General features: G+C 36.6%; 1 protein-coding gene across 3 annotated transcripts in view; it reads left to right on the top strand.

Moving 5' to 3' along the window:
* The window catches only part of CERKL (CERK like autophagy regulator), a 96,705-nt gene extending 70,886 nt beyond the window's left edge, over positions 1-25,819 (top strand). The window contains exons 5-14 of one of the 3 annotated variants that reach the window (XM_074967710.1): positions 6,639-6,781; positions 12,991-13,065; positions 14,356-14,533; positions 14,829-14,897; positions 15,291-15,319; positions 15,403-15,511; positions 16,268-16,360; positions 19,053-19,149; positions 21,991-22,166; positions 23,589-25,819. In XM_074967710.1, coding sequence (XP_074823811.1) covers positions 6,639-6,781; positions 12,991-13,065; positions 14,356-14,533; positions 14,829-14,897; positions 15,291-15,319; positions 15,403-15,511; positions 16,268-16,360; positions 19,053-19,149; positions 21,991-22,166; positions 23,589-23,670 — 1,051 coding nt within the window. In that variant the 3' untranslated portion in view covers positions 23,671-25,819. Of the gene's footprint in view, positions 1-6,638; positions 6,782-12,990; positions 13,066-14,355; positions 14,534-14,828; positions 14,898-15,290; positions 15,320-15,402; positions 15,512-16,267; positions 16,361-19,052; positions 19,150-21,990; positions 22,167-23,588 lie in introns of those variants that run through there. The other 2 variants (XM_074967711.1, XM_074967712.1) reach the window with 2 other exon arrangements.
* Positions 25,820-27,413: the final 1,594 nt, after the last annotated feature.

Below are 27,413 nucleotides of genomic sequence, written 5' to 3'. Positions count from 1 at the left end.
TTCTGGTATATTTGCTTCCTAACCCACAAAGGGAGTCTCTTTTAATTTGTGGCTGAGGCATGTTGGTGTGACGCAGCTTGTTCTACCTATACAAGACTTCCGTTTTCTGTCAAATTTTCCCCCTTCATGAGATTTTGTTTTTCTTAATTAATGGAAGGATTTTAAAATGTATGGGAAGACAAAAACTAAAAACATATGAATTGCTAAACCCTCTAAATTTTAAAAAAAAGTGTATCTGAAAATTACTTCAAAGGTCTATTTTTACATTTTGTAATCTCTTTAACCAAAAATTGGATTAGAAAAGGTAACTTCTGTGGCTTGGTGGGAGGGAGACAGAGACAGGCAGAATGGCAGCCTATGGAATCATAAGAATTTCACTCTCTTCCCATGGATCTGTAGCTCAGCGACTCTATTCTCTTCGGTTACATTTTTTTTCTCTTTTGTAGGTAAGTGAGATGTGCAGACAGGCAGTTCTGGTGGCTGGCTAGCAACTACCACCTTGCATCCACTTCAGCTGTGGTGATAGCAATGCAAAATCTAAATCAAGATAGGGAAAAGGCACTAAGTTGTGTTTCTTGCCAGAGTTCTTTGTGCACTGTGTCTAAAGATCGTCTTTTTGCTCACTCTGAATGCCTGCACCTTCCATCATTAGGAAAGAAAGCAGCAGCCCTTGCTTCACCAGGGGCAGTCCCCAGCAATTCCCCAACAAAACCTATTCCCAATACCTAAAGCAAAGGAGAGGCAATGTTCCTAGTGAGAGCAGGGAACTGAAGAAACTGTAGCTAATAACCCTGGGAAACTAGGGAGAGGATTCTGGACCTTGAGCCAAAAGGAATATTGTCTTGAGGAATCTACTCTCCAGAATTATCTTCCTGAGCAAGACAGGGCAGATAGATATAAGTCCCAGCAGCTGGATTTAGCTTTTGGACAGCTAGAGTTAGGTTTGTTTTCAGCCTTGCAAGATGAGTGATTCTTTCCCTTTTGGTACTTGGATTTTGGCTTACATTTAAATCAGCTTTAACCAGGACATCTCCACCCCACCCTAGGGCTTGGTAGAGTGCTCAATTTCTCACACTAATGCCAAACCTTAGTCTGATATGGTGATCATGCCCCTGGTGATGCTGCTAGTCCTAGCCTGCTGTACATCCTTAGCTTTGCTTTCTTATATCCAGTCTGAACTATGATAGAAGCATGGAAAATGCATGCAAGTCTTTTCTCCCTAATCAAGAGCTTAAAATGTCATGGATTTTTGAGAGAAAATGTTCAGGTTAGACAGGTGTGAATGGAAACTGGTAAGAATATTGCACCTGATGACTGTTTGTTTGTTCCCATTGGAGGCCTTCACATACTCCCATAGAGTAGCTCAATAGAATCTAATTCTAGTCTAAACAAAGTGGTTCTTGATGATTTCTATTAAAATAACAAAAATTTGTTTTCCTTGTCTGTCTCCTTAGGCTATGCAGTGTAGTTGTAGCCATGTGGATTCCAGGATATGAACTCCCTCACCTTGTCCTTAGGCTGTGAGTTCCTCCCAGCAGGCTGACCTTCCTGAATGTCCAGAAAGTGCCCAGCAACCAGGGGCTTTTACTATAAACAAACAAAAAATACAGGCATGAATTTGCTGAATCTAATGTGGGGGTGAGAACCCACTTACAGGGTTCACATTAAAGTGCTTGTAGGAGTTCTGGCTTTATATCATCCTATGGAAGATTAAGGCAGTAATGAATGCAACATAAGCCTTCAAAACTTGATATCTAACAACAACAAAAAGTAAGATCAGACAAACAACCAAGGACTGCCATTAGCACTTAGAAAAGAACTATGCGCCAACCTTTTGTGTCAAGGAGATTTAATGGTTTTTATGTGGGCAATTTTTAGCCAGAACTTCCTTTCTTGTTTGATGGGGATGAGGTGGCTCCTGGTTTAAAAATAAATAAGTAAGAAAAAACTATAGGAGATGAGGAAAAGTGTCAACGTTCAGAGAATACAACTATAGTATTTATAGTAGGATATATTTTGTTTTCCAAATAGTTTACCATTATAAAACTGGCTGAATTTTTGGATATAGTTGCAAGAATACAATAGAAGATACATACATGAATGCAGCCGTTTAAGTAACGTCCTCTGAACAAACTTTTACATCAATTTTATTCTTAAAAATTTTCCTAACATTGTTTGGAGCGTGCTAACACCCATAGTTTTATTATTAAATTACGTTTATCTGGGGAAACTTCTATTAACATTCACATACATTGCTTTGTAAAACTGCTTAATAGCTGTTTAAAAAACAGAAAAAAGACACTAGCCACAGCAGTACTTTTACAGACAAAAGCACTCTCCTCTATATCCACAGCAGGTGGGAGTTTAATTACCTAGTACAGAAACAATGATTAAGTACCTTCATGCAAAGGATTGCTGGTAGTAGGGTTTTATGCCTTGGTATATCCCTCAAATGTTTGCATAGAGTCAGGATTAGCTCTCTTGAAATGGGTTTTAGCCTTGTTTTATTATATTTCTGGCAATTAATAAACACTGACACACATTTATGGCTTGATCCTGTAAGGTCCTGTTCTGTCCCTCATCCAGCAAAGAACTTAAGCAAGAGTTTAATTTTGTCCATATGAGTAATCCAATGGTGAGAATATTCAGCACCTTATTTAAACTATCTTGCAGAGCTGATTTATACATAAGAGTTGTTAGATAGTTATTTACATATAATATTTAATTTTCCTCTGAAGTACAAAGGAGTATACATTGGAGAGAGCAGAAATAAAGGGTATTACTATTGTATTTAGATTTTAGAATAGCCGATGAAGCAGTGAAGTTTTGATCTCTTTCCAGATATGACTATACAGTTATAGTTCTGTTATTCTTCTGAAGCCACACTCTCTTTTTTGTATTTTCAGTTATATCTTATATCTGCCACTTGTGATATCCATAAAAATGCATAGAGCAAAATTTTGAGCTCAGCTGTCCTGATGTACGTCCAGCCTACATAGTCTTCAATGAAGTTATTTAGGATTTACATCAATATATATGAAAGCAGAATTTAACTCAGTGTTTTGGCTTTAAGGCAAGCCTTACTAAACATAACTCAAAGTTACTGCCATTTAGTCCCTGCACTCGCTACTAAATCACAGTAAGGCTTCCAAAGGTTCACACAGACCTGGAGCCAGTGACCAAATAATTGATATCCTAGCTTTATCGGCTAGAGTCCCCGTGGCAAACCTTCTGTTATGAGCACGTGGACCACCTTCAGTGTCACAGCATAAAGCTCTTTTCCAGGCCCCATCCCTTTCCAGTCCCTGAATGTTTTAGCCCTCCATTCTAAAGCTGCAGTCAGCTTCTTTGAGAGGCAAAGATGTTTCAGTTCATGTCACGAGACTCTTGCCCACCAGTTTTTGACACTCAAATTATTTACCACTTTACTTGAAGCAGTAGAATGCCTCCTCTACTTATCTGCCGCATCCATATGCAGGTACATCGAATAACACTCAAATCAGTGACCTGAAGAATATTTAGGCCTATGATACCACAAGATATACCAAAGTAGTGTGAAACAGAATGTGGCAAATGCATTATGAGAAAAATTCTTTCCTGAACTAAATAAGATGAACTGCTAAATGTCTGTGTGCCATCTGGCCCAAAGCAGAAGCTTGCCCCTTATATTCCAGCACCTGTTTGCCCAGCAAGTTTTGAGAGTATTTAAAAATCGAATTTATTTTTCATTATTTATACTATTTATTTCCTTTTTGAATTGTGCCCAGTTTGGATTATAAACATAGATTTAACAGTTAGGCTTTCATTTGTAGTCTGTCTGGTCACTTTTATTTTCTAGTTCTTATGTGTAACTTTAAGTGAGTGTTAATGTGTTTAGCAATGACCAGATTTGGTGATCCTTTTCATGTTGATTAGTATCTTGCTTCTCAAACAATCCCATTGAGACTATATGGGATTGCCTGCAGGAGCCAAGGTATTACAGCATGTGAGTAAGGGTGGCAGAATCTGGCACAGTACTAACAGTGAAGTCTTTCTTAAAATAGGTAATACTGACTTGTCACAGGATAGCCTTAATAATAAAGAATAACGCATAGAAATCATGTCATTGTGAAGAACATGGGGACTGCCTGTAATAATTCATGAATATTATATATTCTGTTTGTCTGATTGTTCTTGTGTTGTTTCCTATGTGTGTATGAGGGGTTATTTTAAAGGGCTGCACATACACAGAAAGAGGTGCACTCAGAGAGATCAAGAAAAAGATCAGAGTGCAGTTAGCTCTATAACTGTGACAGTCATGTTGAAAAGAAGAAACCAGTGCCTTGTAACATTTATAGATTCATAGATATTTAGGTCAGAAGGGACCATTATGATCATCTAGTCTGACCTCCTGCACAGCGCAGGCCACAGAATTTCACCCACCACTCCTGCAAAAAACCTCACACCTATATCTGTGCTATTGAAGTCCTCAAATCATAGTTTAAAGACTTCAAGGAGCAGAGAATCCTCCAGCAAGTGACCCGTGCCCCATGCTACAGAGGAAGGCGAAAAACCTCCAGGGCCTTTGCCAATCTGCCCTGGAGGAAAAGTCCTTTCCAACCCCAAATATGGCGATCAGCTAAACCCTGAGCATATGGGCAAGATTCATCAGCCAGATACTACAGAAAATTCTTTCCTGGGTAACTCGGATCCCACCCCATCTAATATCCCATCACAGGCCATTGGGCCTATTTACCATGAATATTTAATTACCAAAATCATGTTATCCCATCATACCATCTCCTCCATAAACTTATCGAGTTTAATCTTAAAGCCAGATAGATCTTTTCCCCCACTGCTTCCCTTGGAAGGCTATTCCAAAATGTCACTCCTCTGATGGTTAGAAACCTTCGTCTGATTTCTAGTCTAATTTCCTGGTGGCGAGTTTATATCCATTTGTTCTTGTGTCCACATTGGTACTGAGCTTAAATAATTCCTCTCCCTCTCCAGTATTTCTCCCTCTGATATATTTATAGAGAGCAATCATATCTCCCCTCAGCCTTCTTTTAGTTAGGCTAAACAAGCGAAGCTCCTTGAGTCTCCTTTCATAAGACAGGTTTTCCATTCCTCGGATCATCCTAGTAGCCCTTCTCTGTACCTGTTCCAGTCTGAATTCATCCTTCTTAAACATGGGAGACCAGAACTGCACACAGCATTCCAGGTGAGGTCTCACCAGTGCCTTGTGTACGGTACTAAAACCTCCTTATCTCTACTGGAAATACCTCGCCTGATGCATCCCAAGACCTCATTTAGCTTTTTTCACGGCCATATCACATTGGCAGCTCATAGTCATCCTATGATCAACCAATACTCCAAGGTCCTTTTCCTCCTCCGTTACTTCTAATTGATGTGTCCCTAGCTTATAACTAAAATTCTTGTTATTAATCCCTAAATGGATAACCTTACACTTCTCACTATTAAATTTCATCCTATTACTATTACTCCAGTTTACAAAGTCATCCAGATCCTCCTGTAGGATATTCCTGTCCTTCTCTAAATTGGCAATACCTCCCAGCTTTGTATCGTCTGCAAACTTTATTAGCACACTCCCACTTTTGTGCCCAGGTCAGTAATAAAAGGATTAAATAAGATTGGTCCCAAAACCGATCCTTGAGGAACTCCATTGGTAACCTCCCTCCAGCCTGACAGTTCACCTTTCAGTAGGACCTGTTGTTGTCTCCCCTTTAACCAATTCCTTATCCACCTTTCAATTTTCCTATTGATCCCCATCTTATCCAATTTAACTAATAATTCCCCATGTGGCACGGTATCAAACGCCTTACTGAAGTCTAGGTAAATTAGATCCACTGCGTTTCCTTTGTCTAAAAAATCTGTTGCTTTCTCAAAGAAGGAGATCAGGCTGGTTTGGCACGATCTACCTTTTGTAAAACCATGTTGTATTTTGTCCCATTTACCATTGACTTCAATGTCCTTAACTACCTTCTCCTTGAAAATAGTATTTACACATCAATTATTATTATTAGCACCACTGTAAATTAAGATACCGTATCTATAAATTATTTTAATGCCTTCTGAGTTTTCAATAATTTATTGAAAATAAGCAGTTTTTTATAATTTTGGATTACATTAGTATGTTATCAAAAAGAAAAGGAGTACTTGTGGCACCTTAGACTAACAAATTTATTTAATTTAATTAGTATGTTATGTATGCTAGCATGAACAAAACAAGAATGATATGCTTCTTGCCACTGAAAGAAATAAAAAGAGTGCTTGTGCAGGTGAGATAGAGTACTAACACATTCAGATTTCCCATGTTTATTAACCTACCTGTCCTACTTCAGATTTAGAGCTGTCTAGTTACTGAACTTGGGAAGTGATGCTTCTCTTAGTCATTATGATCTGTACACTCTGTGTGTGTGTGAGTGTGTGTGTATTTCTCTATATGTAACTACAATTCAAATACCTAGAAATTATTTTGTTTTTAAAACCTATTTAGAATATAAGTATTTGAATTGTCCTTGTGTAGATATTTATTGTGTTACAATTGTCTTTCATTTATGGATCAACTATGATATATGAAACAAAAGTATTTATCTTGTAATGCTGAGCCTCATAGTTGATTTTTTTTTTTTTAACAGGGTGGTTTGTGTTGGTGGCGATGGGTCTGCCAGTGAGATAGCTCATGGTCTACTACTTAGAGCTCAGATGGATGCTGGGAGAGATACAGATTACATTCTTTCACCTGTCAGAGCACCACTTCCTCTTGGCATTATACCAGCAGGTGAGAACAGAAGATGCAGATTCATTTAAGTACCTTTCTTAAGTCTCTCTGATATATTATAGACTCTAAGGCCAGAAGGGACCACTATGCTCATCTAGTCTGATCTCCTGTATAACACGGGCTATAGGACTTCCTTGAATTAATTCCTGTTTGAACGAGAGCATATCTTCTGGAAAAACTATCTTGATTTTAAAATTTCCAGTGATGGAGGATCCACCACATCCTTTAATAAATTGTTCCAGTGGTTAATTACTCTCATTGTTAAAAATTTGCCTATCATTTCCAGTCTGAATTATACTGTTTCAGCTACTAGTATAAATAATAAATTAATTCACAGTAATGGCACAATCATTCCTTACCTGTGGGAGGATCCCCCGTGAGAGGAAATTTTAGTTGTCCACCTGCTCCACCTCCCCATTCTCGAGTTCCACGGGAAGGGCAAGTTTCATCTCCATGCCTTCATGGAAATGGTGCCATCCTTGTGGATGTCCCTGGTGTCCTCCTACTTCCTTCCACCAGTTTCTTTGGCAGCATCTCCATTGGAGCAGGCTTCCAGGAGCTCCTCTTTGTTGCAGCTGCTCCAACAACCCTGTGGTAAATTGTGCAAAAAAGATCATACAGTCTCAGGCTATATTAACTCTCTTCCCTTATCTCTGCAGGGCTTTAGGGGCAGAGTGTGCATCCCGTTGACTTGTCCAGTCCCTGTCCCTATCCCAGCTGAGCCTTCCATTGACCTGACTCTGTCTCACCTGTTCTTCTTTACCACTACCACCTCAGCTTGTCTGCACTTTCCAGCTCCTTCAGCATCTACAGTAGAATCTCAGAGTTATGAACACCTCGGAATGGAGGTTGTTCGTAACTCTGAAATGTTTGTAAATCTGAACAAAATGTTAAAGTTGTTCTTTCAAAGTTTACAGCCGAACATTGACATAATACAGCATTGAAACTTTACAAAAGAAAAATGCTGCTTTTAACTATCTGTGCTTGTTTCATTTAAATTTTCTTCGTCAAATCTTTTTGTAAGCCCCTCACATCTTTTTTTTTTTTTTTTTTTTTTTTTTAAGTAATTTACGTTTAACACAGTACTGAACTGCATTTGCCTTTTTGGGGGTGGGGGTGGGGGGAGGGCGTGTCGTGTCTGCTGCCGCCTGATTGCATACTTCTGGTTCCTAATGAGGTGTGTCATTGACTGGTCAGTTCATAATTCTGGTGTTTGTAACTCTGAGATTCTACTGTACTCTGGACTAGGCAGAGAGATTTCCACAGAGTCCAGAGAAAGGGATGATACTGCAGAGGTGATTGAGAAACCCCCATGGGGAAAGAGGGATATCTATGCATGGAGAGTCCCTTCTGTTTGTGGATTTAGGGGGGTGGGGGGGCAGGCTGATTGGACTTCATATTTGTAACTGCATTTTTCATGTATCCTTTATAACCAGTAAGGAAAAAAATGGAGATATGTCTTTTCTGTAAAGCTAATGGCCATTCATACCGTACTCTTTTAATCATTTCCCATAAGAAATATTGAAGTAAGTGCATGGGTTGCCTTTGGAATGATTTCAACTATCCATATTCCTCTCCTTTTTAAATAAATCATGGTAGTCCTTTGCAAGCAGTATTAAAGAACTTCAACTTGCTTTTGCTTTTACAAATTGTAAATAACAGCAAAAACATTTTCAAAATGCAGTATTTAAAATAAGCAATAATTAGTAGAAAAATATGATGGGTTATATTAGATATGATTTAAAGTACACAAGAACAAGGGAATGGTTTAGTGAGAGACCACACAATGATCTCAGCTACATGAAGCAAAATAATGTTAGGCCAGCATTCTGTCCTTCACTTGTCATTTGAGTTGCTGTGAATGTGGTGGTGGTGTTATGAGATGGAATCTCTCCAACTTTTTACTTCATGCAATTTGGATGTGCTTAGGTTACTGTTCCTCTTCATTAGTACTTATTCTCTTGAGTTTATTAATAAGGAGTTGTACATCACAACCAAAAAAGATGGGTGCACCCAAAGGAATGTGCATTTAGCATATGTTTGGGAGTAAGTTGAACTGTAGGGTGATGAAACTAATATTAATAATGAGAATATAACAAATGCCTTTTAAGAGAGAGTTTTATATTTTCCTTAATCATATTTTGGTTAAGTTTATGTCATGCTGATTATATTTAGTTCATAAATTACCAGTTTTGGATAAAGTAGTATATTTGTATGTATTTAAAAGATATAGCAATAGATCATTAAGTAATTTTGTAAATAAATTCACTGCACAAAATACCATGCTTTTCTGGTTGAGGTGACTAAGAATAGAAGGTATTTTAGAGAGTATATTATTTACACGGATTAGAGTTCATTTTCTGCCCCTTAGAGTTGGTATAAGATTTAGAGTGCTAAGCAGCAGTTTTCAAGTTTCAGCATACTTGATGAGAGAGGACTGCTTTTGGAGCAGTTAGCCTCCTGGAGAGAGAGACCCCGAGGGAGTGTGTTTTTACTAAAATACTTCAAGTCAGTAGACCAAGCTGCTGTATTGTGGTCAAAATCAAATGGATCAGATGTAGGGAAGCCTGCAGTTGTACTGCTGGTCATTAGCAATAGTGTTTGTTGCTATGGGAACTACTGCTAAGGCACTGTACAAAGGGATTCAGATAGAGGGGGAAAAACTGGAAGAACATAAAAATAAAAAAGCAATCCAGTTGTTATAAAATAAGAGACAATCTATACACTGATGATTATGATCCTTATCATCCTAAATAGTTCACTTAAATAAATTTGTGCTTTCCAATTAATTGGACAATAAAATATTACCGAGGGACTGTTAATTTCTATGATATTTCAGGCAAAGAATGAAAGTGTTAGTGCAGTTTTCATGAGAATTTTAGATATGCTTGACTAGGAAGTCATTACATCACATTTATCTGTTTGGATGTGGGAGACATTAACAGCTTTATGAATATTCATGTTGTCTGGTTAATTACATTAATTGTTTTGCAGAAGTGCATGTACTTCCAAGGACAGGGTTGTTGTTTTTTATTTTTTTTACAATTTCTGCCTGATACTCCATCATGCTTTAGATGAACTATTACACTTTTGTCATAACTCTGATGCTTTGAAGAGGGGATAGTGAGAAGTAGCTTATTGTCAGGGAAAGAAGAGAAAATTCTAACTAGAATTTTATTTTTCTGGATAAAAAAATCTGTTGTAATTTTTTAAAATATATTTTGTGATAGTTCTGTAGAATAGTGCCAAAAGTTGAATCTTTTTAAAAACAAATAGTTTATTATGAGTGGTACCTAAATATTTAAGGCTAAATAATGATTGCACTGTGTAGCTTATGGGTTCATGGCATTCATTTTCTCCCTCTCCCTAAAGTGACAAGGGGCAGAGGCACCACACAGTCTCTGGTAAATGTAGGGTAAATAACATCTCACGCCAGAAAGGAAGGAGGACATAATTTGGGAAATTAATAAATAGCTTAAAAAGGCAAGCAAGTATACTTTTAATATTTTGCCTATACATTGTCTGCTTGTTCACTGTTTACCTGTGTTATCTGTAAGCTTTTTGCAGTACATTGTATGTCTGTGTAATCCTGGTATGATGGGATCCTGATGCTTTATTGGGGTTGCTGGGCACTACCATCATATATATGTTAAATAATACAAGTTTGGTTGGGAGAAAAATGTTGTAGCATATAAGTGGATGTGTTCTAGATCTGTTCTTAATGGTACTGGTGGACAGGATCTTTTCTGAGCACAAGTCCCAAATTATGTCCCCCCCTTTTTTTTTTTAAAATGTCCACAAGTATTTTGCCTCCTTACATGAGACGAAAAAAAGGTGGATTGTTGTCTTGTCTTGTCTTCAAGTGAAAACGTGCATGTTCACGGCTTCTAGTCTAGTACATAGTATATAGATTTAAGAGGAGGGTCCAGTGCTTGGGGCCTATTTGTTTAGTAAGAACCTGATCAAACTCTCACTGAAGTCAGTGGGAAGATTGCTGTTGACGTCAGTCAGGTCCTAGCTGTTCATAAATTCGCTTCAGGCTGCAGTAGCAAGTTGCTTCTGCTTACATCAGGCATCCCCAACAGTGCAGAACAGACTGGTCCTGATCTATCAACTGTATTTCACTCTATGCAATGTCTTTATTGGTTTGATCCCTAAAGACATCAAGTGGAAATTTTTCAAAAACATAGCACCCCTATTGCAGTTAATAGAAAGCAAAATTATTTTTGAACAGTTTCTAATAATCCAACTTGTGTGGTTTTGGGGATTTTTGTAAGCATACCTGTTTTTTCTCCTACTGTAATTTTGGAGAGGGAATTTTGCATTTAAAACCCCTAGTAAGTCATTAGTATCAATACGCAAACTTTCCCATCTTTTAAGTACTGATGGAGTTGGGATTCACACAAGCACTTACATAACAGGTATTAGGATTGCAAAAACAGTTTTGCTTTAAGATTGGAAAATGATTCTAACCAAACCATTTTGAACAACTTCATTTATGAAATGTCATGCAATGGTTCAGACCCTGTGCTTCAAACTCCAGAGATTACATGTTATAATGGCCTTTAAAACATAAAATGGTATTGAACATGCATTTGAGATTCTTTGCCAAAGATAAATTTTGAGGTCAATGCTGATTAGTTAATTTTCTAACCAAAAATGTTTCAAGTGCTATACATTATAGTATTACAGACACTGAATTAAAAAGCCCACAGAATTGTATCTTATAGGGAAATTTTTTTTAGAAATGATAATTTTGCTTTGTATTTTGACACCTATTGTACAACCACTAAAGGAAGGGAAAATCAAATAACATGGAGAAAATACTTGTTCTGTCAACTGAATGATGGATTTATAAATTTTAGATGGAATTTATGAAATTGTTTTCTGTGTCTAGTTGTAATGTCCTATTAGTGTGCTGCATAGCAAGTTGATAGTATTTCTTTTGAACCTGTCAGTTTCCATTTTCACCTCATAACCCTAATTTAACATTTTTTTTTTGGTTTTAGAAGAGAGAATGCAATTGAATAAAAAGGTTAATTGTATAACAGTTTCTTTAGCAAAGAAGAGATGAATGAGTCAGATTAAATTTTTTATTCTTTAGAAAAAAAATGCAGCTTCTTTAGAATTCTTAAAGTTTGATGGACAATATTCTCCATAGAATTTCTATTGCATTCACACACCCTGATTGTTTCCATGAGGTGCATTGCAAAACTGAAGATGTAAATTTCAAAGGTGGTTCTACACGCAGCATCTTGTTAGATGCATTCAATTCTTTCCTTCCTGTGGTGTAAATCCTGGGGTCATTACTCAGAGCCTCATCCTCCCAGGTACTGAGGGCTTCCCATGACTGGCTGAGTACTCTCAACTCCTGTTGAACTTCATGTGAGATGAGTTCACAGGAAATACTAAGCATTTTGTGGGATTGACCTCCCAGTTCTTAATCAATCCTTACTCAAGAAAACTATTACGAAAAGCAGTACTAGTTTCACTGAATAAGAACCTCAGGATTTGGTTTTAGCTATATATTTGGATGCATAGCCCCTCCCAAGTTTTGTAATTCCTCCCTTCAGTAGGACATCGGAGATATCGATGTCTCTTTGTTGCAAACATGTACCTTTCATTTTAGTGCGAAATATTGCTTTTAAGTTGTTTACTTTCTTAGTATTAGGGTGTGTAGTTTTTTTGTTAGTAGATTTTCTTGTGTTCGCATGTGATTTTCTGATAGCCAAGTTAAGTGCTGTGAAATTTAAGGTGGCCTCAGGTTTCCAAAATTTTTCATTGCTGCCACAAAGTGTTACATACTTTTAAATACCCTTTTCAAAGATCCACACTCCTTTGCCTAGCTTTTTTTTTTTTTTTTTTTGGTAGGCCCAAATTGTGTTTATTGCTAATGGACTTGAAGTGAGGATTGTTATTTTTTGCGTACATAGGAAGGCAGTAATCAATAGGCAGAGGATGATGCATAGTTTACAATTGCAACATAACTTCTGTTTACAAGTTACTTTATATAGTAGACCAGGCTAAAGAGTCTTGCCCTGTGGAGTAGAAAGTTTATTCAAAGGAATCCAGTTACAAATTCAACCAAATTCTTCTTCCTCAAAAGCCTATATTGAGTGAAACATCGTTTTATTTATTTTGTTTTGTATTCTCCAGTCTATCATTCAGTACCATTCTTATAACAATTGTTTTTGTATTAATTTTTACAGGTTCCACTAATGTTTTGGCTCATACTCTTCATGGAATCAACCATGCAGTAACTGCAACATTACATATTATAATGGGTAATTCATAAATGCGTTATCAGAAGCTTTCAGATAATTAAAAGACATATTACTTAAAAATTTGTATACATGTTCATAAAGGAAGAGAGTGCTTGCCTAACAAATCAATGATACTTTTGTTGTGTCAGGGTGAAGTTTGTATCATAAAATAGTTTGGTTTGAAAGGGACCTCTCCTATGAGATCTAATCCACTGTGTATCTTAACAGAGTTGATTCTCTAAACTGTTCTTGATAAACTATTCTTGGGTATCTAGTATGACTATTAGTAGCTGCATCGATGAGAGTTCACCACATTCCATGGCAGATGGTGTCATTGATTAACTGGTTTATACTGCTTTTCTTTTAATTTAGTAAGTTAGGAAAAGCCAGAGTTGAACAGGCAACCTTTAACTCTGTCCCTTATGTATGTGCATTATGATACACAATTCGCTGGCCTGATCATACTTTTTTAAAATTCAGGATGCCTGCCTAATAATAGTAGGAAAAATGGGTGGTACTCAGTGATTGAAGCAATTTTTATCCTCATCTTTCGGTGTGGGTTCAAGGCATACCAACAATTTCTGGATGGAAGTAGTTGTTTACTCCACAACATGGCATCATTCACCATCCAACGTGCACAATAAATGGGGCAGAATTTCTAAGTATATGAAAAATAATATGTGATTATGCTATTCAATATTATGTGTATTCAAAAGGGACAGCGTTAAGGTTGCCAGTGGAACCTTAACTTTGACTTTTCCTGAATTTTGAATATTTCACTTTGCATCATTAATGTTCCTTTCAAGGCAGATTTTTGTATGGAACTGTATTGACTTTCTTGAAAAGAAAAATGGGGGAAAAAAACCCTGTTCCATCAAGTGTAACTGCTTGCTAGACCTTAGCTGAATGCTTTATTGGTTAATATGTCAATTGATGCAAGAGCACTTGTTCCATTTCAAATATTAATATTGAACATGCCCCGGTACATTAGATTGGAAATTTCACTTCACTTTGTTTTTCACATATGCACAAATTCAATGGAAACCTGAGAGAGAGAGTTTATTAATAATGATTTTCATTCAGTTTTTATAGGTTCCCATGTCTCGAACATAGGCAGCTAGTTTTTTCAGGTAGAAACCAGCATGTATGTTTGAAGTATGTTTTAAAGTCCTTATAACTTGGCCAATGAAAACCCAGTTTTCACCTGACCATCAAATCATGCATCTGTTATGTAAGGGACTTTGTGTAGGTAAGTTTAGGTTGCAAACTAATGGAATATTTGCAGCTTTGATGTCTACTGTAATATTTCAGGACATATACAACCAGTGGACATCTGCACTTTCAGTAGTCCAAGCAAGCTTCTTCGTTTTGGGTTCTCAGCTATGTTTGGTTTTGGTGCAAGAACTCTGGCTTTGGCAGAAAAGCATCGCTGGATGCCCTCCAACCAGCGGAGAGATTTTGCTGTAATTAAAACACTGGCAAGTCTAAAGTATGCTGGTTTATTTTCAATATTTTTATTTTCCTCATTAAAATGTAATGTTATTACCCTCAGTTTTACCAGATGTTAAATATATATTAATATATTTCTTAATGTTTATAAAAATGAGACTGCAGGCAGACACTTTTCAGGTTTTACCATTGACTTCCTTGCAATGTCACCGTTTAATTAGGAGAAGCTTCTGTATATTCAGCATCATCATCTTAAAATTATTTTAACCTTGATAAAAGCAGATTTAGCAGTCAGAATATTGGTTTATGTGGAATGAATGTCAATATTTTTCTAGGCCAGAGGAATGTGAGTTATCATTTCTACCTCTGAAAAATTTGCTGCAGGGCTCCCAGGAGAATGTTACGTAAGTAAACCTGACTTAAACAATCCTGTATCTATACAAGAATGTATCTTTGAAGATAAAATTAGAACAAAATGAAATATTGTTTTGATGCAATATTATGACAAGGCAAAATGGAACTTTTTCTTTTAAGATTGATTTCGTTAACTATTAATTTTTCCCTTATATAAAGTATTCATTAACCTTGCTCTGTTGTTTTACTTTTGATGTTAGCAGTACAGAGGACCTGTCAGACAAGTGCTACTCCATTTTTGTTCACTTTTTTCCAGTGTCAGAGATCTAATTTATTCTTAGATAAACTGTAACATTAAACATTGTTCAATTACTTTAAAAATTTTATTTCTTTACATTCTTTATTATTTTTAATTGCTTTATGTGACACATTTTTATTTTTAGAATGAAGAAAGAGAGACTTAAAAAATCTGGTGAGTTTCAAATTAAATTGTCCTGAAAAGTGAACTGTGTTTGGTTAAACTAGTGTAATACCAAATTACTCTGTTTTATTTAGACAGCAAGGTTCAGTGGCACACAATCCAAGATCACTTCCTGAATGTGAGCATTATGGCAATCCCATGTCTATGTTCAATGGCACCAAGAGGCTTGGCACCTAATACCAGGTCAGTACGGGTTTAAAGAATTAGAGTAATGTCTATAAATTCTGACATCTTATTCTAAAACCTTGGCTTTTCCTGGAATGCCTGCCTGTGTCTCGGGCAGTCTAGACCCTCTTGTAGTGGGGGGAGGATGGACTGCACTTGACTCCATAATCTCAAGAATTGTAATCAGTTTTTGGATCAAGTCATCTAACTAGAATAATCATTGGATAATTACTGTGATTAAATTAGTTGACAAGACTGACTTAAGTAGTAGTCATCAAGTAATCATCTGTCTCAGGTTTCTTGATAGGAAGAAAACTGGGTCATGGATTTCTCGTAAAAATTCCTCTTGAACTGGAATTCTTCAGTTGGGAAAGTCATGTTGATTTTTTTTCCCCTACCATAAGGAATTTTAAATGCTTATTTTGTTATTTTGACAAATTCAGGAAACACAATTTTTACTAATCCCTCTAAATTAAAAAGGCATCTCTCATAGTTTCAGGGGAACTGCGTAGTGTTGGCGATTGGTTACGAAAGTTAGATCTTTTCACCTTTAGCTAACTAATCTGAATATAATCCCAGATTGAAATGTTGAAAATATTTATCATCTGATAGCTAGCAAAGTATGAAAAGTGGTAACTGTGAATAGTGAGTTCATAATCAGCTGTGCCCCAGCCATTAGCCTATTTTAGTCAGAAGAACTGAACAAATAGCCATTGCATTTGTCAGTCATGCAATCAGTTTGCCTTTACCTTGTGCCTGTTGTTTTTTCTGCAGCTTCCCAACTGTATGGGATGTTTTGGTTTCACATACCACACCAGATCTCATGCAACTTTTATTGGCTTTTGGCAAAAGGCTACTCACCACTAGGTATAATAACTTGCTTTGTTCGCTTCAGCCCCTCTTGCCTGCCTTGTAAGCAATTTAAACAGATATTCTTCAGAAAAGCAAATTCACCAATCCATATGTACTCTTGGGATATGGCTCCTTTGTGGGAGATAGTTTTACTGAAAAGTTTTCATACCAAAACAGTCTCCCTTAGAGAGGGAAATGTAAGGCATCATAGCCTGGATTATTATTATTATTATTAGTATTTATTTGTTTATTAAGAGAAAAAGTATGTACTTGAAGATAGTATGTTGATGTTCTGTACTGTTTAGAAATCTATTCTGTCAGCATGTTCACTCTCAGTGCAGTTTTCCAGGCAATAGAAAAGGTTCTGTGTATATTTTAGGAAGAAGGTCTTTCAACTTTCCTCTCTCGTCCTCTCTAATCTATCCCCTGTCTTTCAGTGGTTGCAGATCTAATGACACCTCCCAGGCACTGTTTAGAGCCCAAGTGCAGATGAATTTATTTGTTCCCCTCCGCCTGCCCCCCCCCTCCCCCGGCATCTCAGATAACAGTGTACTACTGTGTCTTCGACACAGCCTGAATTCCAGCTGTCAGCACTGTTCTTCTAACAAGATGGCTAAGGAGAAGCACTCAGCTAGATAAAGAGAGGGGTGCTTTCCCTGCAGGTGCCTCTTGCAGCACAGTGAACAGCAGCAGCGCTGCACAGGGTGGAAGATCAAATGCTGCACCAATTGCAGCAGGAATGTGAGCCGTTTGTGAAGCACTTGGCCACCACTGCAACCTCACCTACTGTTTTCACTCCAACTGTCATGTTTCCCCCCGAGAGCCTGTTCATTTGCATCTTACAAGACATTTTGATCAGACTGAATACACTGGGTCTGACTGACCACTGTTCGTGTTAATCCAGTTTTACAGCTACTCGTCTAAAGCCTCAAAAGTGACTATGATTTTGGATCCCTCAGTATTTGGGTGCCCTGCTTGAGACACCCTAAAGGGGTTGGTTTTTAGAGTGTAGGTGCTCGGCACTTTTTCTAAAAATCATCCCCCTTGAAAGTATCTCAGTGGCACACAAAAATGGAAGCATTCAAAATCACTAGTCACTTCTGAAAATGTGGGCCATGATGACTAAATAAGATATTCTTGCACAAAATTATATGCCTGCCTGGCAGAATAAGTGGGTTTCTTGATCATAAAATAGTGAGCTAGAGAGAACGTTTTCAAACACCTCCTTTACCTTGCATCCCATCTCAGAAAACCTCTGCAACATCAGATGACTCCACAACAAAAAAAGATTGTCCCAAACTAAGAGTTGCCACTGTAGAGGATACTCTGCAGAATGTTGAGGTCCACAGGGATGTAGCAATGCAGAATTCAGTGTGTGCAAAGGCAAAGTCCCCAGCAGGGGATAAAGCCCATTCAGAAAGATTTATGGCAGCATTTTAGGAAGACAGTATCTTAAATTGTAACTTTCAGATTGAACATTGGCATCCACTTCTTAGCAGACACTATACAATTAAATTATCATCCTCATAGATGCTGCCTCTGTCCATCATGTCCTCAAGCTGATAGGATCTCAAGTCTTTGCTGTTCTCCTCCAAGTTTTTCCTTCCTTTCATTTAACTCTTGATTGTAAACTCCAGTAGTACTGTCAGAATGTTGGTGTCTTGTGTATGAGATTAGAATAGTCTCATTAATATCTGTAAATTGCTCTAACCGGTGAATTTATCAGTCAAGGTTCCTTACTTTCATATTGCAGATTGTTGTCATAGTTTTCTGTGTTAAACAGTTTTTATTCATTGTTCCTGTTGATGTTTCATTTTGTGGGCTGCTGTACATAACAGACCCCTCTACTGAAGGATGTCTTTGGCACCAAAACTTGTGTGTACCATAAAATCCCTGTCCCGAGGAGTTTACAATCTAATGCAAGTATTAAGGGCCAAATCCCCAGATGGTGTAAATCAAGATAATTCCATTAATAGAAATACATCTATTTATGTATGATGTTGTTTTGTGAAAGGACAGTCTTTATATCATCTTTTAAGTAAGCAAACATGTACAAATATTATTTTGATTGCAGTATTCTACAACTAGATTTACTTTTAATTGATTTTTATATGAAATTCATCAGCTTTTTATGTGAAATGACTTTTAGATTAATGTTAATTTCATAATTTAAGTATAATGGATTCCTATCTACATTGTTTTTTTTCTGAAGCTGACTGTAATCAACTAATTAACTGAAAAATTTCAAAGCTTTTTAATGTTCACTGTATTGCTGTTATTCCTTGGTTTAGGATTCTATTTACCATTTATTTCATTTAATCTATAGATTTCCCCTTTTGCCACAGTTAACTAAAGTGATTTGAATTAAATTTAAACATTTGTATATATAAAGCAGTAGAACAATTAAACTTAATCTGTAATTCTCTCATGATAGTTTATTAGACTATATCTTTAATTTCATGTGAAGTAAGCATCAGAATAAGAAGCTCTCAAGAGTAAGCTGATTCTTATGTATAATTGTTGGGAAAGTATTTGATTCATAACTAAATAACAATCACTGAAGTATATTGAAAAGTTCTGAATAAATTTAGTAAAGTTAATCTTGTTTTATATTGATTTTTAAACCAATTTAAAATGATTGTGAATTTAGTTTAAGGACTTAAGACCTTTGAATGTAACATTAGTTTAATCAAAACGTACTTTTCAGGTTGAATAATGGTAGCATGGCTCTTATTGTTGTACGAAACACTTCTCGGGCAGAGTTTATAAAACATCTGAAAAGATATGCCAGTGTAAAAAATCAGGTACAGTTAATCCTATTTTTTTTGTGTGATTATAAAAGAGCTACTAATCATGAAGGTAGACATGCTACAGGAGTTAACATTAGTGTCCTCATAAGGAGACTTAGTTTCCCTGTCAGAATGCATTAGCCCCCTTTTATCTGATTTTTGAAAATCTCTAATCAGACTACTACCGATTAGCCTATTTCAGCCCATCTGTTATGGTTTAGTTTATATGTGGTTTACACCAGCAGTTGCACAAAAGTGTAAAGCTCATAAACTAAAATAAGGACAGAGAAATTTTGTGTTTAAATTTAGTGTACTGAGATTAAGGGCACATACTAGGGACCAGATGCTACTCTTCAGAAGAAACAAATACTTAAGTCCACAATTTTGGCAAATCACTGCATGCTATGATGGCAGCAGTAGTTTTAGCAGATTATGCCCTTTGATTTTCATAGACCCCAGTTCCTGGATATGAATGGACTGTAGGAGAGGTTTCCAGATCTGCCCTTTAAAAATACATGGTCAATATTCCACTTTTTCTTTAGCTGCATCACAGAAATTAGAGTTAAGTGGTGCTTTTGTTTCTTCTATCAGAGTGCCTCACTGTTGCTTCAAAATACTTAATGCAAACCGAAGTAAATGTATACTTTCATGTTATACTGATCATCTTCCAAATGAGTCATATCATTATGTAAAATTAGTGATAGGCAAGTTTAGGTTTGGTTCAAATAATCATTCAGAATTTAGGACCTTTTGAAGAGGTGTCATTCCTTTGTGCTGGATGTCATCCCTGGGAGATGCCTAGTTCCATATTGTGGTGGCAGCACCAATATGCCTCAGAAAAGGCTTTATGCCTTTCTCATTCTGTCAGCTAGCACTTGTGAAAGGAAACGTGGACCCACTTTATAATCTACATGAACCTTTACTATGCCTATAACTCACCTCATTTGGGTCAGGGTTACTGGTTATGATGGACAAGCCGGAAAAAACACAGCATAACTTTCAAATCCTTGAGTAAGTCTGCAGAGTTGAAAAATACACCACTTTGCTGTAAAGTGAGCAAATGTATCTGGAAATAATTGCATGACAATAAAAATGGAATCCTGTGATACCATTTCTGTTGAGTCACTATTCAAAGTAAAATAGCACATTAAATTATGAACACTGGCTTGAATATAAACAATACATTTCATGGGATCAAAGCCAGAGTCAAGATTTTAGTTTGTTCTGTCCAGGAAACAAGTTGCCCATAAAATGTACATGACTAAAAAAAATTGCATGACAAATGGGTAGTTAATGTCTCTTGCTTTATCTACATTGATATTTACTAGTGTGTTTTCTGTATCCATAGTGCACCAACATGAACACCATTAAACTGGAACCTTTTTTGGTAATGCTCTAATGCATTACTTAGCGCTCATATAATGCTTTTCATCTGTGAATCGGATACTGTACTTTACTGGGATTAATTTCCAAACTGGACAACATTAAATTAGGCTTGAGTAAAGACTGGGAGTGGATGAGTCATTATGCTAACTAAAAACTATTTCCCCATGCTCATTTTCCCCCTACTGTTACTCACACCTTCTTGTCAACTGTTTGAAATGGGCCATCCTGATTATCACTACAAAAGTTTTTTTTTCTCCTGCTGATAATAGCCCACCTTAATCAATTAGTCTCGTTAGAGTAGGTATGGCAACCCCCATTTTTTTCATGGGGTGTGTGTGTGTGTGTGTGTGTATACAGATATATCTATATCTTCCTACTGTATTTTCCACTGCATGCATCTGATAAAGTGGGCTTTAGCCCACAAAAGCTTATGCTCAAATACATTTGTTAGTCTCTAAGGTGCCACAAGTACTCCTCGTTCTTTTTTCTTTCCCAAGTTTCCCAGTTTCATGCTGCCTTATACCTGAAAATCAGCAAGACACCTTGTTTGCTGCTCCTGTTCTCTAAAACTTATCCTACTTAGATCAGCTAGTTTTTCTGTGTATGAAGTCTGTCCCTGTGTGTGTGTGTGTGTGTGTGTATGGTTCAGAAAGTAAAAATGTTAAAGAAAGCAAGTTTATATGTGAATTTTAGTAATATAGTAATCCATTGAAGCGTAAAACTCTGAACAATGCTTGTCTTTGTCTGAGGCATTGTTCGATCAGAGTGCATTGGCTTTATGCTACTCAGTTGGGGAAGAACAATTAATTGTAGCCTAAAAGTCTCCCACTGAAATCAGCACTCGTCAGCAAATTCTGGCTTCTCTGTGGGAGATATCTCAGTCTCCCTTATCCTTCTTCCTTGTTTTTTGTAATTTCTTAGTGAGTACTTTCCCAAGAAAGATCCACTTCTAGGCAACTCCAGATGCTTCTCTGCCTCAGACATTGCCATTCTGTACCAAAATAATAAAAAAAATTTGCTCAGATGATAGTCTCTTGATCTAAATTACCATGAAATGTTCAGAAGATGTATGTCTGATGGTTTAGGATTAACTAAATTTAACTTTTTTTTTACATACTTTTCATATTAATTTAAAACCATGGGAATAATAGAAATTGAGTGCCAACAATATGGTAGGTACTTCATAACACAGAGGAAGCCATAATACTTCACCTAATGATCTTTATGTTTAAATAGTCTAAATATTAAGCTGGGAAATAAAACTGTGCTCTACGTACTCCACATAAATAGCTGTTTTGAAATTCTTGTACCTGGGAAGATTTATTGTAGGAAATATTCTCTGCACTTTTTCTTCATTCATTTTAAGTCTGAGGTTCTAGTGTATTTAAGGAGAAAAAGTAAGCTTTTAATTTCAGTTTTAACCTATTTTGAGTTACCTCTTTAACTAATACACATTTGTGTTTGTTTTAGTTTAATTTTCCCTTTGTTGAGACCTATGCAGTTCAGGAAGTAAAAGTCCAACCAAGAACTAAAATTGGGTATGACACTGAAGAAAATGTGTATTTGCATACTACTTCTGCAGAAGGGAATTATCCTTGGAATATAGATGGAGATTTAATGGAAGGAGCATCAGAGGTTCACGTTCGGTAAGGCTAAGCATAGTAACATTGGATTTCATGAACTAGACTATTGGCCCATCACATGTGATATCCAGCCTGCAGGCGTAGTCAGGCAAAACACCTGCTAGACTTGGCCAATTGTACTGTTATCTCTTTCTTGTGTACAAGAGATAACATTCCCCCAAAAAGTTGACTTTAGGAAAATTTGTTGCTAAAATTGTCAGACAGGTCTATATTCTGCCATTATTTAAAATGGTTCTAAAAAAGAATGTAATAGTATAATACATCAATGTATCAGTGCATATCTTAGAAAATGTACTTCTGCAATTACATTTTTCAACTACTGAGGATTGCACCAATTATGAGAGGGCAGAATCAAGCACACCATGGACTTTGCATGTCTATCTTTGCATGTTAAAGTTGTATATTCAGTTAATACTGTGGCAATACAGCTCCCTGCGTTGTTGAGGACCGAAGGGTCCTCTGCCTAAGTGTTGACAGCTTAGTATATTGTCCAAGAAAAAAAATAGTTTCTGGGTAGAATAGAATTTCTATCAATCTCAAGGCTGTAAATAATAGAATTTTTGAATGGAATTGTTTTATTGAACTCAAACGTTTTATAAAAGTTTGTATTTTACAAAATCTAAAAAACTGGGCCCAGTGTGAGTTGGGTGTTTAAGAGATTATCACAAATTTGCCACATTATTCCCATATAAGTACTGTATAGGGAATGTTGCAAATATTCATATTTTACTGCTGCTCACTCTGTAATCCCCGTATCACAAAACGGGGTGCTTATGTTGCTCAAAGTGAGCTATGTTTAGCCTGGAGAGAAGAAGGTTGTCATTACACTAAGTTCATAATGCAGTGGGCCTTATTTCAGGTTGAAAAGAGGGCCTTTTTTGAAGGTTCAAGATGAACTCCCTACCAGCCAGGCCCTGAATTCTGAGATCAGACTTAAGTCTGCTGCTTGGAAGTACCCACCCTGCCTTTTGTGTATTTGCAGAGTTAACCAAATATGTAGTGCCATACAACAGAACTTGTTTGATTGTGAACAGTTAGTGCTATTTGAGGATAGTTAAGGAATGGAAATACATGAACACACACAGCTGAACAATCCCTGGAGTGGAAAAGGGAGTTGGCTTATTCTCCAATAATAACACTGTGGCCAGCCGGAGCTGATGGTGGGAGGCTCACTGTAACAAAGGGTGCGGATGTGGGGGGAATGAAAGAGGGACCATGATATCCCTTTCCAACCCAAACCTCCAAATTAAAAAGATTCTCTCTCAGAAGTTTTTAGTAATCCAAAGAAGAGACTGGAAGTAAGCATACTCCAGCTTAATTTTATTCCATATAACGTATTATATAAATTTGTCCTCAAAGAAAATGTTACATGAAAACTACAATAGAGTTAATAAGTTACTTTATTTTTATTTCTTCACTTCGTAGGGTGCACCCACAACTTATTAATCTTTATGGAGTGAGCATTGATGAACTGGATGATTCCAAAGCAACATGCACTTGTCTGTAGAAGAAATTTATGAAGAAATGTGTTTCATGGTGCAGGTTCTACATAAGTCTGATTTTCATCTTTAAACAGCTATTTAAGGCCCATTCCTTCACCCACTGAAGTCCAAGGACCAAGACTGAAATTAGGATGTTTATATAGAACTAACAATATTACAAAGATTTTTATCAAGTAAAATAATTGTAATTATCAAACAAAATGTTTATAGTTTTAACCTTAAAAAAACCCCTGAAAATAAGTACATTGACAAATATACTTATTTGTAGGTTTTATATATTTGGTAAAAAAGTGATTACTAGAATTTCAGCAGGAAAATGTAAAGTTTGTTTTAAACAGGGGCTGAGTTCAATTTGGGGTCTGATTTGGTTACCCTTAATTGTATCTAGTCATATTTTACTTCACTGGTAACCCTAATTCATATCACTAGAACTAGTCATAGAGTAAAGTACTACTTTACTGTGAGTTGGGGTGGGCATAATTTGGCTTCTGTCAGGTCCTTCAATTTCCAGATAATCTCTGACCTTTAAATGAGATGATGTAAAAATTTGCTTGCTTTCAGCATGCTACGAGTTAGGTCTTAAACTACTTTTCCTTTTACAAACAGTATTCACTTAAAATGTAACATTTGTTCAAACTTACTTAGTTTTAAACTTTAATCTTATAGAAAATATTTAAAGTTTACTTTATCAGTAAAACTGGGTAGTAATCAGCATAAAATGCATTAATTTTTGCTAGAATAAGGCAGAAATGCCGAGTAAGATTTCTAATTTTAGATTTTGAGTGATACTTTCATAGTGCACATATTTTAAGTAGAAAGTAGGTATGTAAACAGATTAATTTTATAAATTACATGGTAAATGCAATAATTATGCATGACACTGGTACAGATTAGGATTCCAACCTTCATGGGAATTGAATTTTTCATGGAACCGTGGCTATCCCCTGCATTGCGATTGGTGGGAACTAACATCTTGACAGATTTGTCAGCCTGCTTGACCTGCAGGAGGAGAAGGAGCTTAGATGTGTGTGCGCGTTCTTGTTCATTAGGTTAAAGATATGAGGCATCCCAACCAGGGCTGAGGGAGGAACACTGCATTTCCCTGTGACTAAACCACAGACGTTGTTGCCCACTGGTCTTTAAGGCCTCAATTCATTGAGCATTTAAGTCATGGGGATTTCACTATGTGCTTAAATCTTTGCTGAACTGGGGCCCAAGTATTTAAATGGGATTAGTGAGGACTATAGGAACACACCAGAAGTTTGGTTCATATTTTTAATAAGCATTACACCTCAACCTTAAATCAAACAATTAGTATGGATATTTTCTTTCTTCCTCCACTCCCTTCACAAGTAGCACCAGCAAATGGTTATTCTTCTTCTTCAAAAAAACACAGAACCAAATTCTGTCTTCATACTCACATTAACGTCAATGGAACTGCAGGGAAGGCACCTGTGGGCATAATTTGGCCTGCAGTAACCGGCCAAATAATCTGCAGTATAGTGGATTACAAAGTAAATCCCGGGGACCAAATTCTGCTCTCCATTACAATGATGTAAAACGAAAGTCACTAGTTACTTGAATGGCACTACTCCAGATTTGTGCCACTATAATTGAGCAATTTGATGCTATATACTTAATCCAGAAGCATTAAAGTACTGTGTTTGAGTGGTGAAAACTGAATTTCTTCTTTGATTCTTTAAAGATATCCCATCTTTATAAATCATTATAATATATTTAACTGTATTTTATTACCTCTGCAAATTATCAACAAAATAATTAAATTTGCAAAAGATAGTGTACACAGTTGTTATTATAAAATTCAATTGAATGACCATTTATTAATAAACATGCTATCATCAGGAAATCCTACATTCACATTTTTCATTTACTTATTTAGATTAAACCTCAACGTTTGTTTGTTAAATTAATTGAATTTTGCTTGTATATCTCAGAGAAATACCTGATCAATGTTTACATACTAATAGCATAGTTTGAATAGCAATGTGCAATTTCCAAGTAACACTTGTGCATTTAGTTACTCACTAAAGCAATTCCAAAAAAATCCTTCGTAATCTCATTTCCTTGCATTGTTTGTATTAAAGCAATTTTAATGCTGCTTTCAGTATTTGAGGTACAGTTCTCACAACACACTATATTAGATTATCTGTTCGAATACGTTTTGATTAAAGTGCAATAATTCACTTGGCTCTAGACTCTTTAAAATTCCTTTTTAGAATATAAATTTTGCAAATAGTTTAGTTTTTCAGGATGAAATATTTCACTCATAGCACATTTTGTTCTAAAAATCGTCTTTCTGTATGTACACATTTGTTCTTAATATAATGCTGAATATTTTAGAACAGAAAGCCAATGCCTTGAGATGAGATCTGTTTTTCAGAAGTGTGGAAGCCCCCATGACACCAACTGAAGTAAATGAAAACTACAGGTGCTTGGCCCTCTATGGAAAATCATGCTGTTACCTTTGGATTCTTTAGCCTAGGTCAAAAAGCCACTTTGGAAAAATGTATATAACTCGATTAGCAAAGTAACTGGTTGAAAGCAATCTTTGTTGCTATTAACTCGAGCTTTATTACCAAGTGATGTTGCATAATCAGTTTGTGTGATGTCCACACTTACTACATTAAAAGAAGGATGCTGGAACTAAATTTTCTAGTAGCAGTCCAGAAAGACAGCAGAGAAAGGACAAAAAGCCCTAGGACATAGTATCTGTTGACATATTAAGTTTAAGATGAGTTTAGCACTTGGATGAGATGGTGCATAGACCAGAGAATGAAATCCTTTCCCACCTAGAACAGGTATCAGTGTACTAAAAGTAGGTGGCATTGTTAGTATCTCCCTAAGAACCTGAAGGGATCACCTGTAGCAGCAATTCAGTCCCCACATAAATGCAGTTCTTTCCTTTCTACTGACACTTGAGTGCCAGTTGCAATGGTGGCATGAAGCTGAAAACATATCCACTAAGAACTGAACTTAAATATCCCAACTATTTTATTATACAGGTTTCAGAGGGTTGCAACTTTTGGGCTGGAGTTGCACATCTAAGGATGGAATTTAGCCCTATGGAGTTAGGGTTTTTTAAACTTTTCATCAGAGCCTCTTCTGTCTGCTACTGGAAGTGTCCTTATATACTACAATGCTGAGCATTATAGCAACACTTGCAAATAATAATTGTTCAGGAAAACACATGAATGTCTTTCACTCCAAAACCTCATGCTCTTGGTGTTTCTTTGAGGAGAAAGAGGGAGAAACAGAATTAACTGTATGCTCCTGTCCTTATCAGCTAGTACTATGTTAAGGATGGTTGTTACTGATGGCCTCAAATGTCTGACTCGTTCTCAAGGTAACCCTCAATGTGATGCATCCTTGACAGGACATTGAGTTTTCAGTGCCTATCTGCACAAAAAACCTTTCCACGCACTTCAATTAATGGTAAGATTTTATGCTGCCCCTCTTACAGGCTCAGCACAGAACTCCCAGCCCAGGGAAGGGGAAGGTAGTGTGGTTTTAAAGCCACCTTTGCATCCTCCCAGTCCTCGACTGCTCTGGAACTGGAGTAGCCCCTGGCATAATTTAGACAGCCGAGGAGGTCTGTCTAAATTACATGTTTCAGAGTAGCAGCCATGTTAGTCTGTATCTGAAAAAGAAAAGGAGTACTTGTGGCACCTTAGAGACTAACAAATTTATTTTGAGCATAAGCTTTCGTGAGCTGCAGCTCACTTCATCG

Source organism: Natator depressus, chromosome 11 (genome assembly GCF_965152275.1).
Source record: "Natator depressus isolate rNatDep1 chromosome 11, rNatDep2.hap1, whole genome shotgun sequence".
NCBI classification, from domain to species: domain Eukaryota; kingdom Metazoa; phylum Chordata; order Testudines; family Cheloniidae; genus Natator; species Natator depressus.
Note: the sequence above shows the minus strand (reverse complement) of the source record. Positions and strands in the feature narration are given on the sequence as shown.